Genomic DNA, 24543 nt, shown 5'->3' on the forward strand with positions numbered 1-24543 from the left:
GCCGGAGCATGTGAGCCTGGGCTGCGATGAGAGTCTTCACCTCGCTGGGCTCCGGGGTGCTCGGTGCTGAGTTTGGGGGGCTGGTTGGCTGGCTAACAAACGAATCACGAAGCAGCAAAGTCCCAAGTGACCCAGAGCAACTTTGCTTGGCTTTAAGACTCGTGAAGTCCAGACACAGAAGTGAATAGCAAGGCGGAGTTTGGTGGCTCTATTTACCAGAAGGTGAAGCCGAACAAGCCGTTGGGTCTCCAGGTTAAAGATGCTTCATCTCAGCAGTGTTACCTTTCCAGAGGTACGGTTCCCAAAAATTCCAATCTCCCCCCCACACACACACACACAAAGAAGAAAAAGGTCCTTTCAGCTAGCTCTAGAGATCTGGGATAAAGATCAGAATTATAAAGATCAGGACGCAAAAAACTTGGGGGGCTGTCATGCCCTGTGGCATTATGGGGAGGGGGGGATGCCCATGTGAGAATGATGCTAAGGGACTGAGCTGAGATCGAGGTAGCCTTGTAAGGCTGACATCAAAAACCAAAGTCTAGGGTCTGTGAAGCTCCGGCAACCTGGGAAACCACCCTCCCTTTTGAGTGGGGACCTCAAAGACTGCCAGTCTTAGTAAGAGGGAATCGGAAGGAAGCGGGCCCTCCTACCGACGGGTGCCTGGTTTCAGGTCATCTGGTTAAATCCACGCTTGGACGTGGAGTAAGGTGGTCCCATACTGCTAGTGCCTCCAAAAGACCGATTTTTCCCAAAATGGATTTTAGCAGCTAAATATGCTTGGGAAAAAACAAAATCAACTGAGTCTTCAAATCAATTCTAGAAATTATTTTCCAAATGCAATAAGCACACAAAGACAGGCCCACAAGGAAACAAGACACCATGAGTCACACTTGGAAGAAGGAAGGAGACACAGGTCACGCCTGTGGTTGGCTGATCGGGACCGAAGTAGACAGAAGGCCCCAATAACCAATATATGGAATGAAGAACATGCCATGATTATATATTCTGGAGTTATTAAAACTTGCAACAAGGGCCACCTGGGTGGCTCAGTCAGTTAAGCATCTGACTCTTGGTTTCAGCTCAGGTCAGGATCTCACAGTTTGTGAGTTCGAGCCCCACGTAGGGTTCTATGCTGACAGTGTGGAGTCTGCTTGGGATTCTCTCTCCCCCATTCTCTCTCTGCCCCTCCCCTGCTCATACTCTCTCTCTCTCTCAAAATAAATAAATACACTTAAAAAATTAACACGAGAAGATAATACACAATCTTAGTAAAAATGAAACTTAGATGAAATGGACAGTTCCCAGAAAATTTTTTTTTTCCAGGAAGAAATATTGAAGACAAAACTGAAAAAGACACCATCTGAGAAAGAACACCTAAGTACTGCTGTAAATTACGAACAAAATTGAACCAGTGGTTTAAAACTCGCGACAAAGGAAACTCCAGGCCCAGGTAGTGTTGCTGACAACCCTACCAAGTGTTTTGAAAGAAATAATAGCAATTGACACAAACCCCCGCCAATATTCGAACCAGGGAATGTGCTCCGTGAGCGACTGTGTGAAGCAGGTGTAGTTTTTATCACATCTGTTGCCCTTTTCTAGAGGAGCTTGTATAGTTTTTTGCAGGTCTTTAGGGATCTCATTTCCCCTGTGGGGCCGACAGAGCTCTGGGAGTTCCCAGCTGCACTCACGACTGCTTCCCCAAGACCAGCCCGGCTCCTGTGGGTATCCTCATGGCCACGTAGCCTCGTGGCAGGCTGTGAAATTTTCCCAAAGACTCAGGGAAAAAACCATTAATTCAGTAATACCAATGTCATTTGGGCATCCCAGGGTGAAAATTCGCTTCTACTTCTATTTTCCATCCCCCAATTCAGCCCAATACACTGAATGGTTTCGGCAGTGAGGGGGTTCTGGGTTTCAGGGTTTCCGCAATGAGATTAAACAGTAACCTAAGATCCTCCAACAGTATAATTACATCGGATGCCACAGATTTTCCTGTACACTCCTTCCCTTGTCGGCATCCCTAGGAAGAAAGTGAGGTTCAAAGATCGGATCCCCCTGTAAGAAAAATTCCAGACACATTAAATCGAAATACAGTAAAACCTTGGATTTCGAGTAACGTGTTTCGAATACATTTTAACTTGATAAACGAGCGACGTCTTGCAATACGAGTTGTACACGATACCCCAGATCACACGATCCCAACTGAGCCAATGGGTCCTTGAAATTCGCTTTGATATACAAGTGCTTTGGATGACAAGCATGTTTCCAGAATACATTATGCCCCCGCACCCACAGTTAATGTCTCCAAAGCCCCTAACGCAGACCCACTCACATATGAGGAAGGAGGCCAGGTAAATTCTCGTTGGCACTGGTAGGATGCCAGTCGGTTAACCCAGAACCTTTGGACATAAACTCAGTGACGAGAAACCTTCCACCAAAAGGTTAATGTGGGCACCAAACACTTACTATTTTGGGAGCTGGTGGGAACCACTTACTCTGTGCCGTCCCCCTGGCTTTCACTTCCCCTCTGAGTAAGATATGACACTGTGGTTGTGGACCGAGGGGAGGTGTGAGTGACAGCGTCCACACCCTCCACCAAGCAGACGGGCTGCTGCCTGGGAGGGTCTGCACCAGCCTGAGGAGCCCGGGAGGGGTTTTTGCCTTGTGCCGCACACTCAGTCCAGGCGGAACACGCGTCTCAGCGGGTTCTGGAAACTAAACTGCCTCGTGTGTTTCTGAAGCGCATGCCTCGACCAGTCCAGTGAGACTCGATCGTTCCTACGTGTGCACCCCAAGAACCTGAACTTCCTCCCCCTTTTTTAACTTCCTACATTTGTTGGTCACGTCCTCAGAGGCACAGGCAAAGCCCTGCGTGCCCATTTATAATAACTATATGATCTTGACCCTTACCCACTGGTTCTTCAAATACGTTCACCCCTGAGCCTAGGGAATACCGCAGGAATTCAAGAGTGAGCCTCCAATTTGCATCGTGGGCCTTCACGCAGGGTGGAGTTTGGGGAGACTGATGCAGGAGACTTGCTAGGCCTGACATGAGCAATTTTTTTTTTTTAACGTTTATTTATTTTTGAGACAGAGAGAGACAGAGCATGAACAGGGGAGGGTCAGACAGAGGGAGACACAGAATCCGAAACAGGCTCCGGGCTCTGAGCTGTCAGCACAGGGGCCCGATGCGGGGCTCGAACTCACGGACCGCGAGATCGTGACCTGATCCGAAGTCCGCGCTCAACCGACTGAGCCACCCAGGCGCCCCTGACATGAGCAATTTGAAGCTAGATTGTTCCTGGTGTTTTGTAGCTCACAAGGAACCTTACAGCTCCAAAATATTCCGGTCACCAGGGCCTTAAAAAGCTTCACAGATTTCTAGTTTGACTGAAGCATGCCGTAGCGCTGAAGCTGTGAGTGCCCTGGAAAGTTACTCAGGCTACCCTGGCCTCTGCGGCGTCACCCCTGAGCCCCCCAAGGCTCCGCTGCCGGGCAGACCCCGTGGTCATCCCTGTGCCTCCTGCCCACAGGTAAAGCCCTGCCTCATTCGCTCCTGCTCAAAGGGATTTCCCCAACTCTCTTCAGGCCCCCGATGAGGCTATTGAACCCTTTCTTTACTGGTGTCCATGGGGTAGTCCTGCCCTGTAGAAGCATCCACTGGTCTATTTCATAAAAGCACCACAAGCCGATGTCACGTAGCAAGGTCACAAAGCCATATCATATGCCTCAAGGCTGTGGGCTCAGTAAACTTAGAAGGGAGGTTCAGTATGAGCCTCTTTCTTCTGCAAATGCCCTGCTCTCACTAAATCCCAACGCTGAAAGCCCACCTTGTGACTATGCCGCTCCTTTGTTTTTCTTCCTGTTCTATCTAAGCCTATGCTCCAACTTTTGTGTCTCGGAGAATTTGCTCTCAAAATTTTAGATTCCCTCCAGGGCAGGGGAAAGTCTGTGCCTGCACGGAGACTAGACCTCTAGTCTTGCGTCCAAGGCGGAAAGTGTGCGGCTGACTTGGCATGCCTCATTTATTACTCGCCCAGATTTACCAGGTGAATCATTTCACTTCTCCCGGGATGGAGCGAGCCGAGGAGACAGCCACGTGCACACACACGGCACGGAACCGGTGCCCCCGACGCAACGCTCACGAAGTTATTCACGCACGTCGGAAGTGATCCTGTCCGGTTAGGTCTGCCATAGGTAGCAACTAAAAGTACAAAACTTCTAGTTACATTTGAATTTCAGACACACAAGGACTGCTTTTTTGGTGTGAATTTATCCCAAATATTGTATAGGACACAGTGACAATAAAAATCATGCGTTTTTTGTGTGCAATTCAAATTTACTGGGGACCCTGTATCTGGCAACACTACACTTAATGGCATGCGTCGGGCTAGAAGCTGAGACTATAACATGCACACGATGTGTCCTCGCCTTACGGAGGGGAAGATCGGAAATCCAATATTTTTGGCACCACGTGGCAACAGCATCCAAAAGGCTGCTTTCCGAGCACCTCTTTCCAGGCACAGGAAACGATGGTTGGCAAGAATCAGCATCACCTCCGCCTCTGACCGTGGAATGAATTGTATTCGTTCACGTGTAGAGTAAGTCTCTCTCGAACACACTACATCTCAGAGCTACATTCAATCGACTCTTTCTTCTGTTGACAGTTGTGCCGGACAGAGAATTCAAAGCTGAGCCAGCGCCATTTCCCTCCCCAAAGGTGCTCACACTACTGGGGATATGGTCAAAGACACAAGACATTGTGCTGCACCGTCCAAGTGCACGCTCTGCAGAGGAAATCGGGGTGTTATTGAAGCACCCACGGTGAACACCCAGCTCAGATTCAGTAGGGAAGACCTCTCAGAAGAGGTGGCATCCATACTCTGTCTGATCAATAGTTTACAATAACCCCACACTACACGACAAATGGAGTGCAGGTTTAATAAATAGTTTAATGTAGTTTAGAGCGATGTAACTGATACCTCATCTCCAGACTATCGCAGGGACCTTTAACTGGGAGTGACTAAGGAAATATCCTTTAAAATTTTTTTAATGTTTCTTCATTTTTGAGAGACAGACAGAGACAGAACAGGAGCCGGCGAGGGGCAGAGAGAGAGGGAGACACAGAACCTGAAAGAGGCTCCAGGCTCCGAGCTGTCAGCACAGAGCCCGACGCAGGGCTCGAACTCACGGACTGTGAGATCATGACCTGAGCCGAAGTCGGAGCCACCCAGGCACCCCAGGCACCCCAGGAAACATCTTAATGTCTGAACTTCTTCAATTGTCAGCCTGCGCTTTGTCGTTCATTGGTCTTCCACTCATTCAGCAACCACTTGTTGACGAATCACCATATGCCAGAGCTCTGGACGTGGGCACTGAAAACACAGTGGGATTTGGGATATGAGCAAGATTGTAGCGCGGGGAGCCCTGCACGCTCCTTCTTCCCGCAAACACACCAACTCAGGAATGGCTCACAGACAAATTCCCTTTGTGAGAGAAATCAGAAACTAACAAAAGGCTTCTACGTCCCATGAGAACATGAACTGAGACCCACCAGAGCCAAAAGGGAGATTTGAGTCCAGAGGGACTCTGCCTCTGACACAGCAGCACGAGAGCAGGAAGAGAGTCCCTGCAACCCAGCTTCACCCAGGGGAGGTGGGGGTTGGCTCCTGCATTGGAGCCGCTGTTTCCTGCCTTTTGCCAGTCTGGAGCACCAATGGGTCCAGCCACTCAGGGAAGTGTGGGGAGTCTGCAGATGGCACTGGAAGGTGTCAGTGATCCTCCCCCCTGCTCAGCATATAGGAACAAGGCAAAAATCCCGGTTTTCAGCTTCCCCCCAGGGAGTCATAGAGTGCCCCAGAATCACTGATGGGCTGATTGGTAGGGGTTTCCTCCTGCATGGGGCCAGTCTGCGAAGACCTGGGAAGGTGTCTTCTTTGTCTAATGAACAGACACCTACCCAGAGAGTCAAGGAAAATGAAGAGCCAAAGACATGACAAACACAGTAACACTTTAAATTTCCACGGGGCGCCTGGGTGGCTCAGTCGGTTCGGCATCCGACTTTGGCTCAGGCATGATCTCGCGGCTTGTAAGTTCGAGCCCTGCATCGGGCTCTGTGCTGATGGCTCAGAGCCTGGAGCCTGCTTCGGATTCTGTGTCTCCCTCTCTCTCTGCCCCTAACCCACTCGCATTCTGTCTCTGTCTCTCTCAAAAATAAATCAACATTAAAAAATTTTTTTTTAATTTTAAGGGGCATCTTGGTGGCTTAGTCGGTTGAGCGTGCAACTTCGGCTCGGGTCATGATCCCGCAGCTTATGAGTTCGAGCCCTGCGTCGGGCTCTGTGCTGACGGCTCGGAGCCTGGCTCCTGCTTCGGATTCTGTGTCTCCCTCTCTCTCTGCCCCACCCCCACTCATGCCCTGTCTCTCTCTGTCTCTCAAAAATAAACATTAAAAGAATTTTTTTAATGTCCAGAAACAAATTCTAATAAAGTAGAATTATAGGATTTACCTGACAGAGAATTAAAAATAACCCCAGAAAGACACTCCCTGAGGTCCAGAGACCCATGCATGCACAAGCAAGAGCTACAACAAAGAGATAGAAACCATATAAAAGAACCACACAGGAATCACAGAACAGAAGAACACAACTGACCTGAAACATTCAGGGAAGCGACTGGACAGCAGACGAGACCCCGTGAAAGAAAGGGCCAGACAACCGAAGACAGGTTGACAGAAATACTTCAGTCAGGGGAGCCAAGGAGAAAAGGTGAAAAAGAGTGAAGAAAGGAAAGGGAGAGGCCCAAGAGGCTGAACAATGCACTATGAGAGTTTCAGAAGGGGGAAAGGGCCAGAAAGATAAGCAAATAATGGCTACAGATGCTGCAGGCCTGGGGAGGGAAACGGACAGTGAGAGATGCAGGTGGGGCTGAAACAGGAAATAATCAGGAGGGACCCTTGGACCCTGAGGTTGGGGAGGGCGTCTCTGAGGAGGGTCCGGGCCAGACACAGGGCCTGTGTGTGAGCCCACAGGGGGCGTCCCGCCTGCAGCTTGCAGTTGATCTTGGCGGATTTGGGTAACCGACCATTTAGACCACTTGTGTTTGTTCTTCACGCATTTACATTCCTGCTCTTATATTTTAAATTCACTGATAAAGAGTAAGCCCATGAAACCCTAAGTGCTCCCCCCACCCCCTGGACCCCAGTGAAAGCAGAGGAACCCCAGGCCTGTGACCTCGTTGTGTGGCTGCAGGCGCATGTAGTTTCCAGGACATGTAAATAACAAATCTTTTCTTTCCCCCACGTTTCCTGAGGGTTATTGCTGGAGGCATCTTGCCACAGCAAGAATCATGGGGGCGGGGGAGGGGGTCCAGCCACTGTCACCTGCATGAAACAGCTTCCTGTTTGTGTGCTTGTCCATTCACCCCCTCACCGTGCAGGTCTGGGTGGGACTTAGGGAACCCTCTGAAGAGGGTTATGTTTTTTGTTTCTTGAGTAATCTCTGCACCCAACGTGGAGCTGGAACTCACAACCCTGAGATCAAGAGTCACATACTCTACCGACTGAAGCCAGCAGGGCGCCCTGCTAAGCTGCAAATTTCCATTAGGTTTTTTAAAGTTGTTTTTTTTTTTTAATTTTGAGAGAGAGAGAGAGAGAGAACATGCATGAGTGGAGTCGAGGCAGAGAGAATCCCAAGCAGGCTCCGCCCTGTGGGTACCAAGCTGGATGCAGAGCTTGATCTCATGACCTTGAGATCATGACCTGAGCCGAAATCAAGTGTCGGACATTTGACCGACCGAGCTGCCCAGGTGCCCCCGCAAATTTCCATTATTTTCCTCTTCAGCAACTTCAGCCCGGTGTATGCAAAGGTCAAAAAGGGTTTTACATCTGCTTTGATGCCTTGACTCTGTGGGGCTCACACTCCGAAACGTACACACACAGCACACTCCCCACCTGTGTCTATATCGGTACCTCACGTGACACTCAAGTTTGTGTGAACGTAAGATAATGTAGGGGGTTTCCATCCGAAAAATGAGGACAGTGTCGTTTGAAATACTAGGAAATCTACAGCGTGGCATTTTCAGAGAAGCCGGGCACGGCCTCAGACAGTTTCCCTGGCAGACGTGAACCGGTGGAAGGAGGCCACCAGCATCTAAAACTTCACAGCGGCCAGCCCCGAACGACAGACAGGGAGGCGGCCACACTTATGTTCTGCGAACACAGGCAAGCTAGGATCACTTTGCTTCCTCTTCTTTAATTCTTGCAGACCTTACCTGAGTCCCGCTCTCCATACTTCCTTCACAGATGGGACAGAAGCCTGGCTTTTGGTGAGACTGTCTTCCCCTGCCCTCGGCCAGGCCCGGCCCCCATGCTTCTGTGGCTGCTGCTGATCCTGGGTGAGTAGAGCCCAGACTGGGCTGGGGGCCCGACGTTCCTAATGCCAGCCGGGACAACCCCGGGGTGGGGGGGGCCAAACCCCCGGGAGGCTTCTGTCTCCGCTCTCACCGGACTTCAGAGGCACAGCAAGAGGTGCAAAACGAGTAGAGCTGGTGCCCAGAAAGACCCACAGCGTCCGGAGACCCCCAGAGCAAGCCAAGTGTGGGACCCCAGGCCTCCCCCTTGTGTCCTCTCCCAGCTCCCGGGAAGCTGGGGCTTTCTCCCTGCCAAACCACACCTCGAAACGCGCAGATAAACAGTTAGGGCCCACACGGGCAAGGGAGGGAAGGTCTGCAGAGCAACATAGCTCCCTTCCTGAGAATTTAAGTCAACGTTTCATCAGAGGTTGAAGAAAGTAGGGGGATGGGGCCCAAGCAGCGAGGTGGGGTGGGGTGGGAGGGGCATTGGGGAGGTGTGGGATGCGGGCCAGGGAATGGGAGGAAGCGTCAGAGAAGCAGCCGTGGCCGTGGCCGGGCTGCGGGGAACGGTGGAGTCTAAGTGCAAAGGCAGGAGCCCCATCGCCCGGTGCTAACCTTTCACCTTGGCTCTCACACAGCTCCCGGACGACAGCCGGCAGGTCAGTCTTCCCTTCTCTCTTCCCCCTGCTCTCGGGGCACGGGTCCTCCCCCGTACATGGGGGCTGCGGGGAGTGGGTCAACGTCAGCGGTGACACCTGTGACCATGGCGGGCGCGCCGAGCCTCCTGTGGTCTCTCCAGCCTTCGGTTCTCTCCCCGCTCGCGTGAGTGAAAGAAGCATTTGCAGAGGCAGGAGGCTAATGCCCAGAACCTTCCACGTGTCTCCTCTCTTCCCTAAGGACCCCCTACCCCCACCCTGTATGTTCAAGCCAGAGCCACCATCGAGGGACAGAGAGATAAAGTGCTGCAGCCTGTGTGGCTGTCCCGCTTCAATTTCTGGTCCCGTTGGTCAGCTACAGTTTTATCCACAAAGATGATTGCGCAGGCAGCCCGTGCCCCTCCATTCCAATTCTTTATATCCCTCCGTTTTGTATTGTGTCTGACTTGGCTGGAGAGCGGACAGAAGTTGCCTTCCCCGTGAAATCTCAAGGGAAGCAAGGTTTAAAAATAACGAAAGTGGAAAAAATGTGTATTAATTATGAGCAACCAAGTAGGAAGTGGTTTGTCAGAGTCTAGAAAGTGCTTCCGAGGCTCATTCAGCCAGGCCCACCTGTGCCTTGGCAGGAATGTCGAGGACAAGAGCATCTCAGAATCAGCCCGCCCCCAGAGGCCAGCACCGTGTCTGCCCAGCTGCCCGTCACATCTCCTGAGCTTTTCTGAGCCCACACCAGGGACCTGAGACCTCTCCCCCGTGACACCCCCCTGCCCACCCCCAGGCTGGGCAAAGAGTAAGGAAGAGCAGACTGCGCCCCAAGCAGGTCCCTGGGTCCTGTCGGCTCCCCTCCCACTGGCAACCAGCCCTGGTCTCCACCCACGTCCCATTCACCTTCACCTGCCTGACCCTTTCTCTTTCCTGTTCAGGAGCACTTCCAAAAGCTTTACTTCTCCTCAAACCTCCATGGTCCACAGCCTTCGAAGGAGAGACAGTGACTCTCTTCTGTAAGGATCACCATTCTCTAGCCTGGGAATACGTATCTTGGTATCACAATGAGACTCCCTTGAGAAAACAATCCGGAAGACTCCAAATAAGCAAGTCTGGACATTACAGATGCAAGACCCAAAGATCTTCCCTCAGTGACCCCGTGCATGTGCAGTTTTTACCTGGTGAGGAAAGAAGGGGGTGGGTCTCTGAAATCAAGCCCCTGGGCGGCACGTCTGGAGCTTTGCAGCTTTGCAGGCTTTGCAGAAAGAAATAGATGGGATATGTCATGTTCGTTCACTCTTTGCAGACTGGCTGGTCCTCCAGGCCTCACACCCTGCCTTTGAAAGAGATAAAGTGGTTCTGAGATGCCGAGGGAAAGAAGAAGAAGATATTATGGAAAGGACTTACTACAAAAATGAAGAAAAAATTGGAAGTTCTTATAACTCAAACATCACAGTATATCCAGCCTTCAACGATGATAGCACATATCGTTGTACTGCTTCTGGGATGTATATTTTGGGGATGTCATGGACAGAAACTTCAAGACCTTTAAAGATCCAAGTTCAAGGTAATGGCTACACTCCCATGGGTAATAGGGCTTGGCAAGGGACCAGCATGTGGGATGGAAGAGGGGTGCTCAGCGGTGGGGATTTCATGAGCGGCCTCTTCCGAGCAGCCGTGGGAGGGAGACAAGAGGTGGCTCCACCCGCGTGGGTCCCTACCTCTGGTCCTGAGGGCACAGGTCCACCTCTCCAGGAGCTCGGAGCCTCACTGCCCCAGGAACTACATTTGTTCGTCTCTCTAGAGCTGTTTCCGAGTCCTGTGCTGACAGCCAGCCCCTCCTGGCCCATCGAGGGGAGCCCCGTGACCCTGACATGTGAGACCTGGCTTCCTCCACTGACATCGCACACTAGACTTCAGTTCTGTTTCTTCAAAGAGCACCGGGCTCTGGGGGCCGGCTGGAGCAACTCCCCGGAGCTCCAGATCCCCACCATGTGGAGTGAAGGCGCCGCCTCCTACTGGTGCCAAGCGAGGACGGTGATACCCAGGATCCTGAAAACAAGCCCACGATCCCAGATACGTGTCCATAGTGAGTGTCTGCGGGGTCGGTCTTGCCCCCTGCGATCACGAACGTGCCTGAGAGTAACAGCCAGGCATCCTGCCACCCTTTTCTCCTGTGCTTGGCATTGGCCTAACTTCCCCGCAGCATTCTCTTCCCTCTGAGTTAGGTGATAGTAGTTATTGATCATATGTGGGGTGCCCAGCCCTGTGGGGGCCACAGACACATACAGGATGTGTTTCCTTGTGGGTCAACAAGAACAAGAAGCTCTGATGACCGCACGCAGCGCATAGAAGCCCCTATGGTGCGTCCATGTGTTGGTCGAAAATTATTCCAAAATCATAAGAAAAGGGGAAGAGAAACACAAACCAGAATAGCCAGAGCAGGATGTGGGGAGAGACAGGTGAGGCTGGAGGGACCTGTGGAGACAGGTTTGGGCTCTGATCAAGTCACGTCAGAGCCCACGCAAGCTTCCCGTGTTCTCACTTGCTCTGCCGTCCGGTGATGCATCAGAGATGCCTTAGACATAAAGGTCCATAAAACTTGACTGTGGTCAACATTAGGTTTAAAAGAAGATCATAGGCACGTGCCCACATTTCCCGAGGGTGGGAATTGGTGTGCGGGGGACAGGCTTTGCTCCCTTTAATAATCACGTACACAATCAATTCCTCAATTCCTCCTTTAAAAGACCCCTGCCGGGCACCTGGGGGGCTCAGTCGGTTGAGCATCTGATTTCGGCTCAGGTCATGATCTCACGGTCCATGGGTTCCAGCCCCATGTCGGGCTCTGTGCTGACAGCTCAGAGCCTGGAGCCTGCTTCAGATTCTGTGTGTCCCTCTCTCTCTGCCCCTGCCCTGTTCTCACTCTGTCTTTCTCTCTCTCTCAAAGATAAATAAATTTTTTTAATTAAAACAAATAAATAAAAGACCCCTGCCTATTGCACCTGCTGCTATTGGCTTATTAACGGCAATACCAGCCTTCTCCTTGGCCCTGCAGCACCTGCCATGGAGACCCTGTCATGTCCTCCTCTGTCCTCCTAGGGGTCCCTGTGTCTGATGTGAATCTAGAGACGCAGCCCCCTGTGGGCCAGCTGATTGAAGGAGAAGACCTCGTCCTTATCTGCTCAGTAGCTGCGGGCACAGGGACTGTCACGTTCTCCTGGCACCGGGAGGGCTCGGAGAGGAGTTTGGGCAGGAAGACCCAGAACGCCCTGTCTGCAGAACTGCGGATAGCCTCCGTGAGGGAGCAGGATGCCGGGAGGTACTACTGTGCGGCCGACAACCTGGATGGCCCTGTCCTCAGTAAACGGATCCGAATCACACCGAGAGGTAAGTTCCTCATTCCTGTCACTTGGCCCCATTGCCAAACTGGGGTTTAGGCTCTCTGTCAGCCACGAGGATCTTCTGACGGAAGCAAGGAACGGAAGTTTGAAGATTTAATGGCCAACCAAGGAACAGCAAAGATGCAAAGTCAAAACAACTTGCTTCTTGTGGAGAAGACTGAATAGCAAGGAAAACAAATAAAAATTATCCAGGATTCCTCCCCATGGCTCAAGGAGCACGTCTACTTTTAGGGGCCTTGAGTGGAGCCATTAATCTACCACAGTGTCACAGTGTCAGGGACCTTCTCTGACGGCCCCCTGTCTCCCTCAGTTCCAGTGTCCCGCCCCGTCCTCACCATCTGGGGGCCCAGATCTCAGGCCGTGGAGGGGGACGTGGTGGAGCTTCGCTGCGAGGCCCAGAGGGGCTCTCCCCCCATCCTGTACCGGTTTTATCACGAGGACGTCCCCCTGGGGAGCAGCTCGGCCCCCTCTGGAGGAGAAGCATCCCTCAACCTCTCTCTGACTGCAGAACATTCTGGAAACTACTCCTGCGAGGCCAACAACAGCCTGAGAGTTCAGCGCAGTAAGATGGTGTCCCTCAGCATCACAGGTAAGCAGGATATGCTCTCAGCAGTCGCAGCTAAGAACAGATTATGTCTTCTCACAAACAGAGAGGCCCCTCTAGGCTTTTGGCTGGGGTGGCGTCCCAGCAAACTCCCCACTTCTGCCTCTGCCTGAGACCTCCTGGGACTCTTCCTTGTGACCACACATTCTGAAAGTCATTTCTTCTGTCATTGTCATTGACAGCCATGTATTCCACTCAGTCTTTCTACTGGAGGCTCACAGACTCTCCAAAATACCAAATGTATGATGGCTCAGCAGATAGAAAGCTTTATCTCCAAATCCCTTTGTCCAAGAACGAATGACGAGATTGGTCCTTGCCCACGTGCTCCTCCACTACTCCCATCCCATCCCGAATACTTCATGTCTGTCTGGATTACGAGACAGCGTGTCTCCTCACGGACACTCACGGGAACCAGACCTACAGAGCTTCCTCATGGCTTCCAGACTCTAAGAACCTCTGTGGCCTTCTGACTCCTTGAACGACAGGCTATTTCATCTGTTGTTCTCAGTATCCCCAAACAAAATTTTTCCTCGCCGGAGGATCCAAGGCATCTCACATCTCCCATTTTCAGTTAGCAAAGTGCTTGTCCACTTAGGGGAGACCCCTCATCCAAGCCAGGATTACTCTGAAGTGCCCAGCATTTGGGGGCTGGAGTGGAGCACTGGGGCATAGGAAAAATGGCAGGATAAAAGAGATATGGCAATGACTTCCAGTGACTCAAACCCTTACATTCTCTGGATTTTTCCATGACTCCACATCACTGGCAAAAGTGTTGGACATGCACCCCAAATGTTTGTTTATTAACTATATACATGCACAACTTTACTAACTTTAAATGCATGTTGTAAAAATGAGACTCAGAGAGATTAAAACTTCCAAAACATCAAGATCATAGAACTGATAAAGGGCAGAGACAGGACTCAAAGTTAGTTGGGTTCTCCTGATCCCAGGTCCATGTTCCTACCACTAAATCAGGCTGGATATTTCCTTTATTATCTAGTATGCATACTCAATACTGCAAATGAACTGTGTTTCCTCTTTCAGTTCCAGTGTCTCACCCTGTCCTCACCCTCAACCCTGATGTGGCCCAGGCTATGGTGGGAGATGTGTTAGAGCTTCGCTGTGAGGCCCAGAGGGGTTCTCCCCCGATCTTATACTGGTTTTATCATGAGGATGTCATCTTGGGGAACACCTCAGCCCCCTTTGGAGGCGGAGCATCTTTTAACCTCTCTCTGACCACAGAACATTCTGGAAACTACTCCTGTGGGGCTGACAATGGCCTGGGGGCTCAGAGCAGCGAGACGGTGTCACTTAACATCACAGGTGGGTTGGGGGTAGCTGGCCTCCAGGTTACAGTTAAGGTCAAGAAAATATTTTTCCCTATAGACTGTACAAATTCTACAAGCATCAAAGAGTTTTTGAACATGCACACAAGGCTTGGGACTTCCAGAGATTGGTGCTGATTTCATGGGGGAAGGATAAGGGAACTATTCAACCTTAGATGCTGACCCTCATGTGCTGTTATTTTGAAAATTACAAATTATCATGGAGATAATCAACCAAATGGAGAAATCAGAATCCGGGAGAAACCCTCCCTGAGAGATCTCTAGCCCCCACCGACATGTTGTCTAGATTAAAAACATTTGCCACTGGGACTCAAATATAGCTCTTCCCGTGTAGGGCTTTGCAAGAACAAAGTAACCCATATCACTGTGGGAGTCATCGGGTGCTTGCTAAGCATGCTTGGTCTCGCTGCTACGGCTGCTCTGGTGGGTCGCTTCAGAACCCAAAGGAAGTCAGGTGGGTGTCTATGTCTTGCCCTTTGGCACTGTGACTTTTGCCATCACTATGATAATTTGGATTTATGCGATGCATCCCATTAAGGTCATTATTCCCTTCCAAATACTAGACCCTCTGTTCTACTCACTGGCACTCTGTAGGCAAGTGACAAATAAGTTTCTCAATAAGGTTGCTACTCCATGTGTTTAATTTAAGATTTAAATCAGGTAGCAGAGTTTGCTTCCAATTAAAAATTACAACGGTATTTACCATTCCACCCCTGGTCCTAAGCTTACTGAGAACCAAAGGCATAAAAAAAGAAAAAAGTCTTCATTTGTAACAAAAAATAGACAACAAACCATAAACTCTGAGATATATCTGAATGCCAGTCACATATTGTGAAATTCAGATAAAATTAACACAGGTGCTGAGAATGAAATTAAAATTTCAGTTTCTTATTGTTGCTACTTGTATAGAAACACAACTGATTTTTGTATATGGGTCTTGTACCCTGCAACCTTGCTACATACATATTTATTAGTTCCAGTCTCTGTTTTGTAGATTCCATCAGATTTTCTACATAGATGATTCTGTCATCTGCAAATAAAGATAGTTCTCCTCCTTCCTTTCCAATCCAGGTTCCTTTAATTTCTTTTTTTGCCTTAATGCACTGGCTACAACCTCCCATACAATGTTGAATAGAAGTGGTGGACGAGAGCAGACATGCTTGACTTGTCCCTGATCTTTGGGGAAAGTATTTGGTCTCATCATTATGATAATATTAGCTGTGGATTCCTTCTAGATGTTCTTCATTAGGCTAAGGATGTCCCCACTATTTGTAATTTGCTGAGAGTTTTTATAGAAAAAATGTTTGTCAAATGACTTTTCTACATTGATTGAGACGATCATAGGATTTTCTTTTCTAGTCAATTGATATGGATTTTGAGTTTTGAATGTTAAACCATCCTTGCATTTCTCAAGTCAGCTTCACTTGGTCATGATTGTTGAATTTGATTTGGTAAAATTTTGTTAAGAATGTGTGCATCTATGGTCATGAAAGATATTGCCTGATAGCTTTATTTTCTTGTCATGCCTTTGTCTGAGTTGATGTCAAGGTAATGCCCACTGAGTTACTACTTCTAGTGTTTTTCATTCTTTTTCATATTTCCATATGGTATCATTTTCTTCCTGCCTGAAGTACTTCTTTCTTTTTCCTTGTTTATTTATTTTGAGACAGAGAGAGAGACTGATAGAAGGACAGACAGAATCCCAGGCAGGTTCTGCGCTGTCAGCACAGAGCCTGAGGCAGGACTAGAACTCACAAACCATGAGATCATGATTTGAGCCAAGGTCAAGAGTCAGACGCTCAACCAACTGAGCTACCTAGGCGCCCCACTGCCTGAAGTACTTCTTTTCACATTTATTACAGTATGGGTCTGTTGGGGAACCTGACGGATAGTGTTGCTAAAGTCTACTCTATCCTTACTGATTTTCTACTTGGTCTATCAACTACCAAAAGAGGGGTATTGAAATCGCCAACTATAATTGTGGATTAGCCATCTCTTCTTGCATTCTATTAGGTTTTGCCTCAGGTATTTGGAATGTCTTTTATTAGGTGCATAAGTGTTTATATTGTTTGTGTTTTTGATGAAATGACTACCTTATCCTTGTGAAATGGTAACTTTATCTCTGTTAGTATCATTTACTCTGAAATAGTCTTTGATATTAAGGTAAGTACTATTAACATGGTATTTCTCTATCCATCTTTTTACTTTTAATCTATTTGTGCCCTTATACTTAAAGCATTTTTTTATAGATAGCATAGAGTTAGTTCTTGCTTTCTAATCCAATACGTCAATCTCTACCTTTTAACTAAAGTGTTTAGACCATTTACATTAATGTGATTGTTGATAAGGTTAGATCTAAGTCTGTTATTTTGCTATTTGTTTTCCATTTGTCCCATCTGTTCTTTGTTTTCTTTTCTCTTTTTTTCTACCTTCTTTTCGAACAACTGAGTATTTTTTATGATTCCATTTTCTTCCTTTATTGGTTTATTAACTTTATAATTCTTTGTTTTGTTTACTTTATTGGTTGTTTTGGGTTTATAGTGTAGATATTTAACTTACCACAGTCTATCTTCAAGTGACATGGGATCATTTCACATATAGTATAAGAATATTACCATTGTGTCCTCCATTCCTTCCTTCCTAGCTACATTAACGTTATTTTTGTAAATAATCACTTACCTGTTAAGTAGACTTCAGTATAATTTAAGAATCCTACATATTGAATCAAGTAGTTACCACTTCCAATGTCCTTCATTCCTTTTTGTATCTCCATATTTCCATCTGGTATCATTTTCTTTCTGCCTAAGAGACTTCTTTTGACATTTCTAATAGTATGGGTCTGCTGGTGATGAATTATTTCAGCTTTTACATGTCTGTAAAAGCCTTTATTTTGTATTCCTTGTGAAAGACATTTTTGCTGGCACAGAATTATAGGTTGAGATTTTTTTCTTCTTTCCGTATTTCAACGATGTTGCTCTCCTGTCTTCTTGTTTCTACAAGAAATCTGCCATCCTTCTTTGTTCTTTGTTCTCCTGTGACTGCGTTTTTCCTCTCTACATGATTTTTCATGGATCAAGGACTTTTGAATTAATGGACTCTTTTATCCAATGCCTTGGGTGCCTGTAAAGTTTCAATACTTTGTCCTTTGGATTTACTAAAACCTTACTTTCTGTCTGCCACTCTGCTTGGCATAAAATGGCATTTCCTTTTCTATCAGGCCAAATGTTTCTGTTCTCCTTTTCTTAGGGCTCATACTGAAAATCAAGCAAACAAACAAATAAAATATCTGGATCTAACTTTAATGAAAAAGTTTACATATTTTTCTTAATGATGCTGGTCAAGCATTGTCCTTTTACCCTTCTTTTCATGTCAATCAATGAGCCTCTGTCCAGTTCTTTGTATGAAAAATAACACCAACACTTTATGACTGATATTTAAATTTTTTTAACGTTGATTTACTTTTGAGAGACAGAGAGAAAGCACGAACAGGAGAGGGGCAGGGAGAGGGAAACACAGAATCTGTGTGAGAGAGGGAGACACAGAATCTGAAGCAGGCTCCAGGCTCTGAGCTATCAGCACAGAGCCCGACACGGGGCTCGAACCCACGAACCCATGAGACCAAGACCTGAGCCAAAGTCGGACACTTAACCGACTGAGCCACCCAGGTGCCCCTTATGACTGATATCTTAAAGCTACCTAGTATTTTCATAAGTAACATTACCTATAAAACTACACGTGTATATCATTTTTTTAAATTTTTTTTAATGCTTATTTATTGAGAGACAGAGCATGAGCAGGGGAGGGGCAGAGAGAGACGCAGACACAGAATCCGAAGCAGGCTCCAGGCTCCAGCTGTCAGCACAGAGCCCGACGTGGGGCTCAAACTCGCGAACCGCAAGATCATGACCTGAGCCGAAGTCGGACGCCCAACTGACCGAGCCCCCCCCACAGGCGCCCCTCATTTTTCTTAATATATAAGGGGAATAAGAGCACTAACACCAACAGTACTCATCATAAAATGTGTCATTCATTGAGAGCCCACTAAATGAAATGTTATAGCTTGTCTACTTCTCCCAATCGTTCCATAACTACATTCAATCCAATCAATATTATTATCACCATATTAGAGTGAAAAATGAGGCTACTTCATAAGTGAAGTCATCTTTCCAAGTTCATGTATCTATTAAGCATCAGTTGGGGTTCACCTGGGGATCTCCCTAGCCCTTGACTCCATGTTCTCTCCACTGCACCCTGGTGACTTATGGAAGGCTGGTTACACATTCTACTTGCCCTACTTGTTCGATGTCATCACCTATGTGGGTGGCACTTATTAATTAGTAACATACTACAAGTGCAGACATTTAAACCTTACTGCCGAAGTTGATAGTGTTCAAAACACCAGCTGGTTCAGTCGAAGCAACAGCAAACAACACACGGGAGGCAAGATTAGCACTCATCGCTTCACGTGCTCCATGGGGACAGGAGCCCGAGAGTTTCTGACCTCCAGATCTAGAGGAGGTGTTGTTTTACATAGCGAGCTCAGTGAGACATTCTGACAGTCCACCAATCGGGGGTATCTGCCTTTCTCATTGCAAAATCTGGCTGACTGGCTGTGTTTCCCTCACAGCAAAGTCTTCCTTCTCATTATCCATCAGTCTTCTCAGGGAGGAGCTCAGCCCTTGCAAACTTTTCTAAAAGAGAAGAGCTCTGCTCCTTAAGCCTGAGTGTACCCAACCCGTTACCAAAGGCGACGACAAATGTAATGACTCTACGATTGAGCTGCCTGGATGAAAATTCCAGTAATGTTACTTGCCAAATACTTGCTATATGGCAAGTAAATTAACCTCTCCAAACCCTTTCTTTGTGGTCAATATAATAGTATCTACCATTGTGGTGCTGCTTAGTACTGTGCCCGGCCCCTAAATCTTCAGTGCTATTAGCTTGTGTTATGTAAATAGCCACCTTCTGGGTCTGTTTTCTGTTTTAAAAATGAAGAGATAAACTGACTTACAGATGCATCGTGGGACTTAGCTAACCTACCCGCAAGGGAGGACGTGGGCTGTTGACTGATGTGAACTGCAATTGCTCTAAGGAGGGAGACTTGAGCCGGGATCACGCACCTCCAGTTCAACTCAGGGTTTGCAGACATCAGTCAGTTATTCTTCATGAGTGTGTTTACTTGGGGCAATAACTCGTGGTCTGTAGGCCCGGTGAGACAGATAGAGAGCCACAGATAAATAGGCAAAGGTCAGAGATGGGAAATTGGGAGGAGTCTGGCATGGGGGCAGGCCAAACAGATTTCAATATTTCAGTGATGATGGAAAACTGCCGTATTTTCAAGGCCGATGGAGTAGCCTTCCAGATTACGTTTACATGGAATCACCTATTACAAAATTGTCAACTTGTCTTTTTTTTTTTAGTCCTCAAAGTGCATACTTCAACTTGCTCAGTTGTTTCACAAATCTTTACTGAATATCTTCGACATTCTAGCCACTGAGAATACCAAAGTAATTAAGACAGCTTGCAGCCTCAATTAACACACTCTTTCATGGTGGAGAGATCGAGGGAAACATACAAATGGGTAATTACCATCCAATACAGCCATTCTAATATGGCAGGGCTCTCCATGTGTGGAGAGAGAGGTCATTTCATACAGCTTGCTGGGACCAGGCAAAGTCCTGGAGGAAGAAAGATAAGTTGGAATCAGCCAAGTGAAAGAGAAAAAGGGGTGTGGAGAAAACAGTATGTACCCACAGTGGGTTGGGTCTGCCAGGGCCCCAGGGACACAGACTTCTGAGCTTGTTATGGGGGCCCTCCTGATTCACGCCGTGGGGCACTCTGTCTCACGGTCTCTGTCCCCCAGGGCCACAGACAGGACAGGAAAGAGGAAGTGAGGAAGCACCAGGCCCAGAGTTAAATACTAAGTTGTCTCTCTTGTGCTGCTTGGCCATACCTCCTTAGAGTGCATGCTGTTGTTACTCGGTATGATTCTGGACAACTATCTTTCAAGATCCCGCCTTCCTCACCTGTAATACGACGTGGAGGGTGGGGCCGGATATTCCTTAAGATCTACTGTAGCTGAGATCTAGAATGAATCTGATTCCCAGGAAAGGACATTCTAAAGTAGGGCACATTACCGACACAGCTCACCCGCCATCAGCGATCCTTTGTTTCTCTGGAGGAGTTTCGGCCACTGAAGCACCCAGGGGAGGTCTCGGCTTCTTGTGTTGACAACATCTGCATGATTTATTTACGCCCACAAGATAGGGGCACAGAATTATGTGCATTCAAAGATAGTTGACTGGACTTCTCATTAACCTTTTCAAATTCTCATGAAATCCATAAATGGGATTCGCGAAAGCCGCTTTCAGTCGTATTTGTGGATGCTACTCACTTAGACCTACGTGTCATTTGCTTACCCATGTTAATCTATTTCCTTAAATGTGTTCTGGCAGAGAGCTGACCACTGGCACCTTAATGGCACCCTCTTTCGGCTCACTTGGCGCCTCACTCTTTCCCCGGCTCAGTCCTCCAGTACGCAGTCACTCAGCACATCATTTTTGAGTGCTATCGGTGTTAAATTCAAAATATTAATCACGGAAGGAAATCAAATTGGGGGGAAAAAAACAACCTTTTTCCCGTAGAGCCTTCGGGCTACCTTATAGGAAAGGGAGATTATTGTAACACAAGCTGGAACATTGAAAGGGACCTTTTACAAAAAACCAAGGTCAGGTTCTATGGGAACGCAAAAGTCTTTGTGTGTCAACGTCTAAGCATTTAAAATTTTGAGAACAATAGGAAGTTAGGCAAATACTAGTGTTTCGTGTGTCGGAAAGACCTTGAGACGGTGCACTTTCGCCCTCTGACCTTGCCTCCGTCCACCTTTTCTGCAATGCTGCCTTGGGTTGCATCTGGCATCACGTGCCTTCTGGGTTTTCTTGAGGGAGCCACGCAGACTCTGGCAAGCAGCCGTGATTTTATTACGTGAACCGCGCTGGGCTCCTCCCGGACGCTGGCTTCCCTGAGACTCGGTATGATCCGCCAATGCTTCTGTCCCTTGTGCCTCTCCCCGTCTGTCACAGGGGCAATCCCAAGGAACATCGGGAGCGTTCCTGGCCCAGACCCTCCAGCACAGGCCCTCCACAGCCCACCCAGTCTGAGCCGGCCAGCCCTAATGGAGCTACAGCCCTTGTACAGCAACGGTGAGGGTTCCCCAAGGAGCTCAGGGCTCCAGGGACGAGCCAGGCTGGGAGGACAGACTGAGCGACAGCCCGTGGCCGAGCCACACGCCATTTAGTTTTAAAGTTTATTTGTTTGTTTTGGGAGAGAAAGAGCACACGAGTAGGGGAGACACAGAGAGAGAGAGAGAGGGAGAGAGAGAATCACAAGCAGGCTCCACACCGTCAGCCCAGAGCCCTACATGGGGACTCAATCTCATGGACCGTGAGATCATGACCTGAGTTGAAATCAAGAGTTGGGCACTTACCCGACTGAGTCACCCAGACACCGCAGAGTCACATTCAGTTTTAAAATGACATTCCCGGCACTGTGTCCGAGACAGTAGGCGGTTATGAACTTGGTGGCTGAGAAGAATCTAGAATGTGGGCTCTTGACTACAACTGGCTATGGTCTCCTCTCTCACAGTCAGTCCTGGCGATGACGACCTGGTTTATTCCCAGATCTGGATCAGACAGCACAGAGAACGAAGTCCAGGTGAGACCTCTTCGCGACACACAGAGGGGAGGCGGCAGCGTGCGAGCGGATCCGCAAGGGGCCTCTGGTCAGGCCACCCGAGTAGTGCGACTCGGAAGGCAGGCATCGTCTGTTCCTCTCGTGCTGCTGTTACAGGACTGCGTCCCTTCCCGCTTACCCGTATGCACTACCACCGGAACCCGATAAAGTCTCTGAGGACAGACGCTGTCATTTTTTACTAATGTATCAGTAGCATCTAGTTCAATGCTTAGAAAAGTGTGGGCCTCTTCAAATATTTTTTGAAAGGACGCATGGCCAGCAATTGCTGGCATAAGCCGCTCATAACCTAAGGTGTAGACGATCATCATTCTCCTAACTGGTCTCTTTATTCCTGATCTCCTCCCCGGGCCCCCAGCACTCAGTTTCCAGCACGATCCCTCTGAGATCCCATGGCCGATCACACCCTTCCTAGAGTAACTGCCTCAGCGGCTTTTCGTTCCAAAGCCAGACCCTTGCCTCCCGCCTCCTCGAAGCTCTGTTATTACTCTCACCTCGCAGACCCTTGCTGTTTTCCTTATCAAACTCGGCTGTCACATGCTTCGGTGCTCACGTGTCTTATTTGTCCTGGAAAATCCCTACCCCCACCTAGTGCACCCGGTGAGCCCTGCTCCCACGTCAAGACATAGTTCAGGTTTGACTGAGAAACTCACGGTGCCTCTGTCAGCCCTCCCTGTGTCCAGCCTCTGCAACAGCAACAGAGTTGAGTCTGTACCTCGGTCTTGGTGCGCATAATACTTGATGCGTTTCTTCCACGCCCGTTTTCCCCCCTAAAAATTATAGGCTCTTTGAGCATATGGGTTCATTTCTCTGCCCTTGTGGCTCACCAGTGCTTAATAGAAGGTCATTGTGGGGGCGCCCGGGTGGCTCAGTGGGTTGAGCGTCCGACTTCAGCTCAGGCCATGATCTCACAGCTCGTGAGTTCAAGCCCCACATTGGGCTCCGTGCTGACGGCTCAGAGTCTGGAGCCTGCTTCCAATTCTGTGTCTCTCTCTCTTTCTCAAAAATAAATAAACATTAAAAAGAATTTTTTTTAAAAAGGTCCTTGCCCACTGAGCATACTGGCTGAATAAATACAAGAAAGAGATCCTGAGGACCCCTTGGAAGGATAGAAGAGACGCACACACTGAGTTTTCTTAAGGCTTCACCGCGACTCTCCACTGGGAATTTGCCGTGTGGCCTTAGGATCCCAACCCCCTCTCCAGCCTCCTCCACTTTCCCCGTACAGACTAAACCACACGTGCCACCTTCCCCTAATCAGCGTGGCCATAGAGGCCCTGAGCGGGGGTGGGACGGGGGCAGGGACCCACTTTGCCGGAGCGATGAGCAGCGGAGAAAGAGAGAAACGCCGGGAAGCCACTCTGGGCATTTGGTGGGCAGGGGAAAGGCTTTATCAGTGTGTGGGGAAGGGATGCTCTGTCTGAGGCTGGGAGGAATCCAGCAGAGCCAACAGTCAACAGCTCAGGCAGCAGAGGAAAGACTTAAGTGCATCATGAGGGGCTTGTTAAGTTGTCACCCGCAGTCTAATACTTTTCTTTCCTCCTCCCACCCAACAGCACATTCACCAAGGACGCATCAGAAGGGTGAGGTAGGTCCCCTTTTCTGGCTCTCTCTCCCTTCTGCTCTTCCTCACCCGTCCTTGGGTACTTACTGTTTGTAGGTTTTCCACCAGGAACCTGCAATCGTCTATTCAGAGGTGAAGAGGGCAGACCCCTACGACCCTGCACGGCAGGACCGTGAGGAGGCCGCAGAAGGCTATGAGAACGTCCCGTGCACGTCGCTGGCCTTGGACCACTAGCCCCATACCCAGGGCGGCCCCCAGATGCCTTCTCCCCATTCTCTGCAACCACTCACCTTCCGTCTGGGAGGCTGGGTGAAAGATCCGTCCCACTGCTCCATGCCTGAGTCTGGGGGTTCTGTGGGAACAGAAGGGGCAGGATTTCAGTAAATGCTGCACGTTTTCACAGTAGAGACACATGTGAAGGCAGGGCAGTTGGGCCTTCGCCTCCTGGGCCCGAGGAGCAGAGGAGGAAGGAGGGATCGTCTAGCCGGGATCACGAGGGCACAATCAATGGCCACGTGTTCCAAGCATGATCAAAAGCCTTCAATGCACCATCTCTGAATAAACAGTTTGCTCCAAACACCTTGCTTCCTTTTTTAGGTAGACAGATGGTAAGTGATGATGCTGATGCTGATATTAATGAATAAGATTCGGGGGCACCTGGGTGACTGAGTCGGTTGAGGGTCCGCTTTCGGCTCAGGTCATGATCTCGCAGTCCGCGAGTTCGAGCCCCGCGTCGGGCTCTGTGCTGGCAGCTCAGAGCCTGGAGCCTACTTCGGATTCTGTGTCTCCCTCTCTCTCTGCCCCTCCCCTGCTCATGCTCTGTCTCTCTCTGTCTCAAAAATAAACGTTAAAAAAAATTTTTTTTAATGAATAAGATTCGGGGATG

The 24543-nt window shown here is 48.8% G+C and overlaps 1 protein-coding gene across 8 annotated transcripts in view; it reads left to right on the forward strand.

The window, feature by feature from the left end:
* Positions 1-24303, forward strand: part of LOC102954743 (Fc receptor-like protein 2) — a 43424-nt gene extending 19121 nt beyond the window's left edge. The window contains exons 1-14 of one of the 8 annotated variants that reach the window (XM_007084284.3): positions 7785-8221; positions 8303-8394; positions 8991-9011; positions 9932-10174; positions 10300-10560; positions 10798-11082; positions 12093-12380; positions 12705-12983; positions 14043-14321; positions 14679-14798; positions 21427-21546; positions 21989-22057; positions 23650-23681; positions 23754-24303. In XM_007084284.3, coding sequence (XP_007084346.2) covers positions 8205-8221; positions 8303-8394; positions 8991-9011; positions 9932-10174; positions 10300-10560; positions 10798-11082; positions 12093-12380; positions 12705-12983; positions 14043-14321; positions 14679-14798; positions 21427-21546; positions 21989-22057; positions 23650-23681; positions 23754-23891 — 2244 coding nt within the window. In that variant the 5' untranslated portion in view covers positions 7785-8204 and the 3' untranslated portion in view covers positions 23892-24303. Of the gene's footprint in view, positions 1-7784; positions 8222-8302; positions 8395-8990; positions 9012-9931; positions 10175-10299; positions 10561-10797; positions 11083-12092; positions 12381-12704; positions 12984-14042; positions 14322-14678; positions 14799-21426; positions 21547-21988; positions 22058-23649; positions 23682-23753 lie in introns of those variants that run through there. The other 7 variants (XM_015538465.2, XM_015538466.2, XM_015538467.2 and 4 more) reach the window with 7 other exon arrangements.
* Positions 24304-24543: the final 240 nt, after the last annotated feature.

This window comes from Panthera tigris, chromosome F3 (genome assembly GCF_018350195.1).
Source record: "Panthera tigris isolate Pti1 chromosome F3, P.tigris_Pti1_mat1.1, whole genome shotgun sequence".
Taxonomy (NCBI): domain Eukaryota; kingdom Metazoa; phylum Chordata; class Mammalia; order Carnivora; family Felidae; genus Panthera; species Panthera tigris.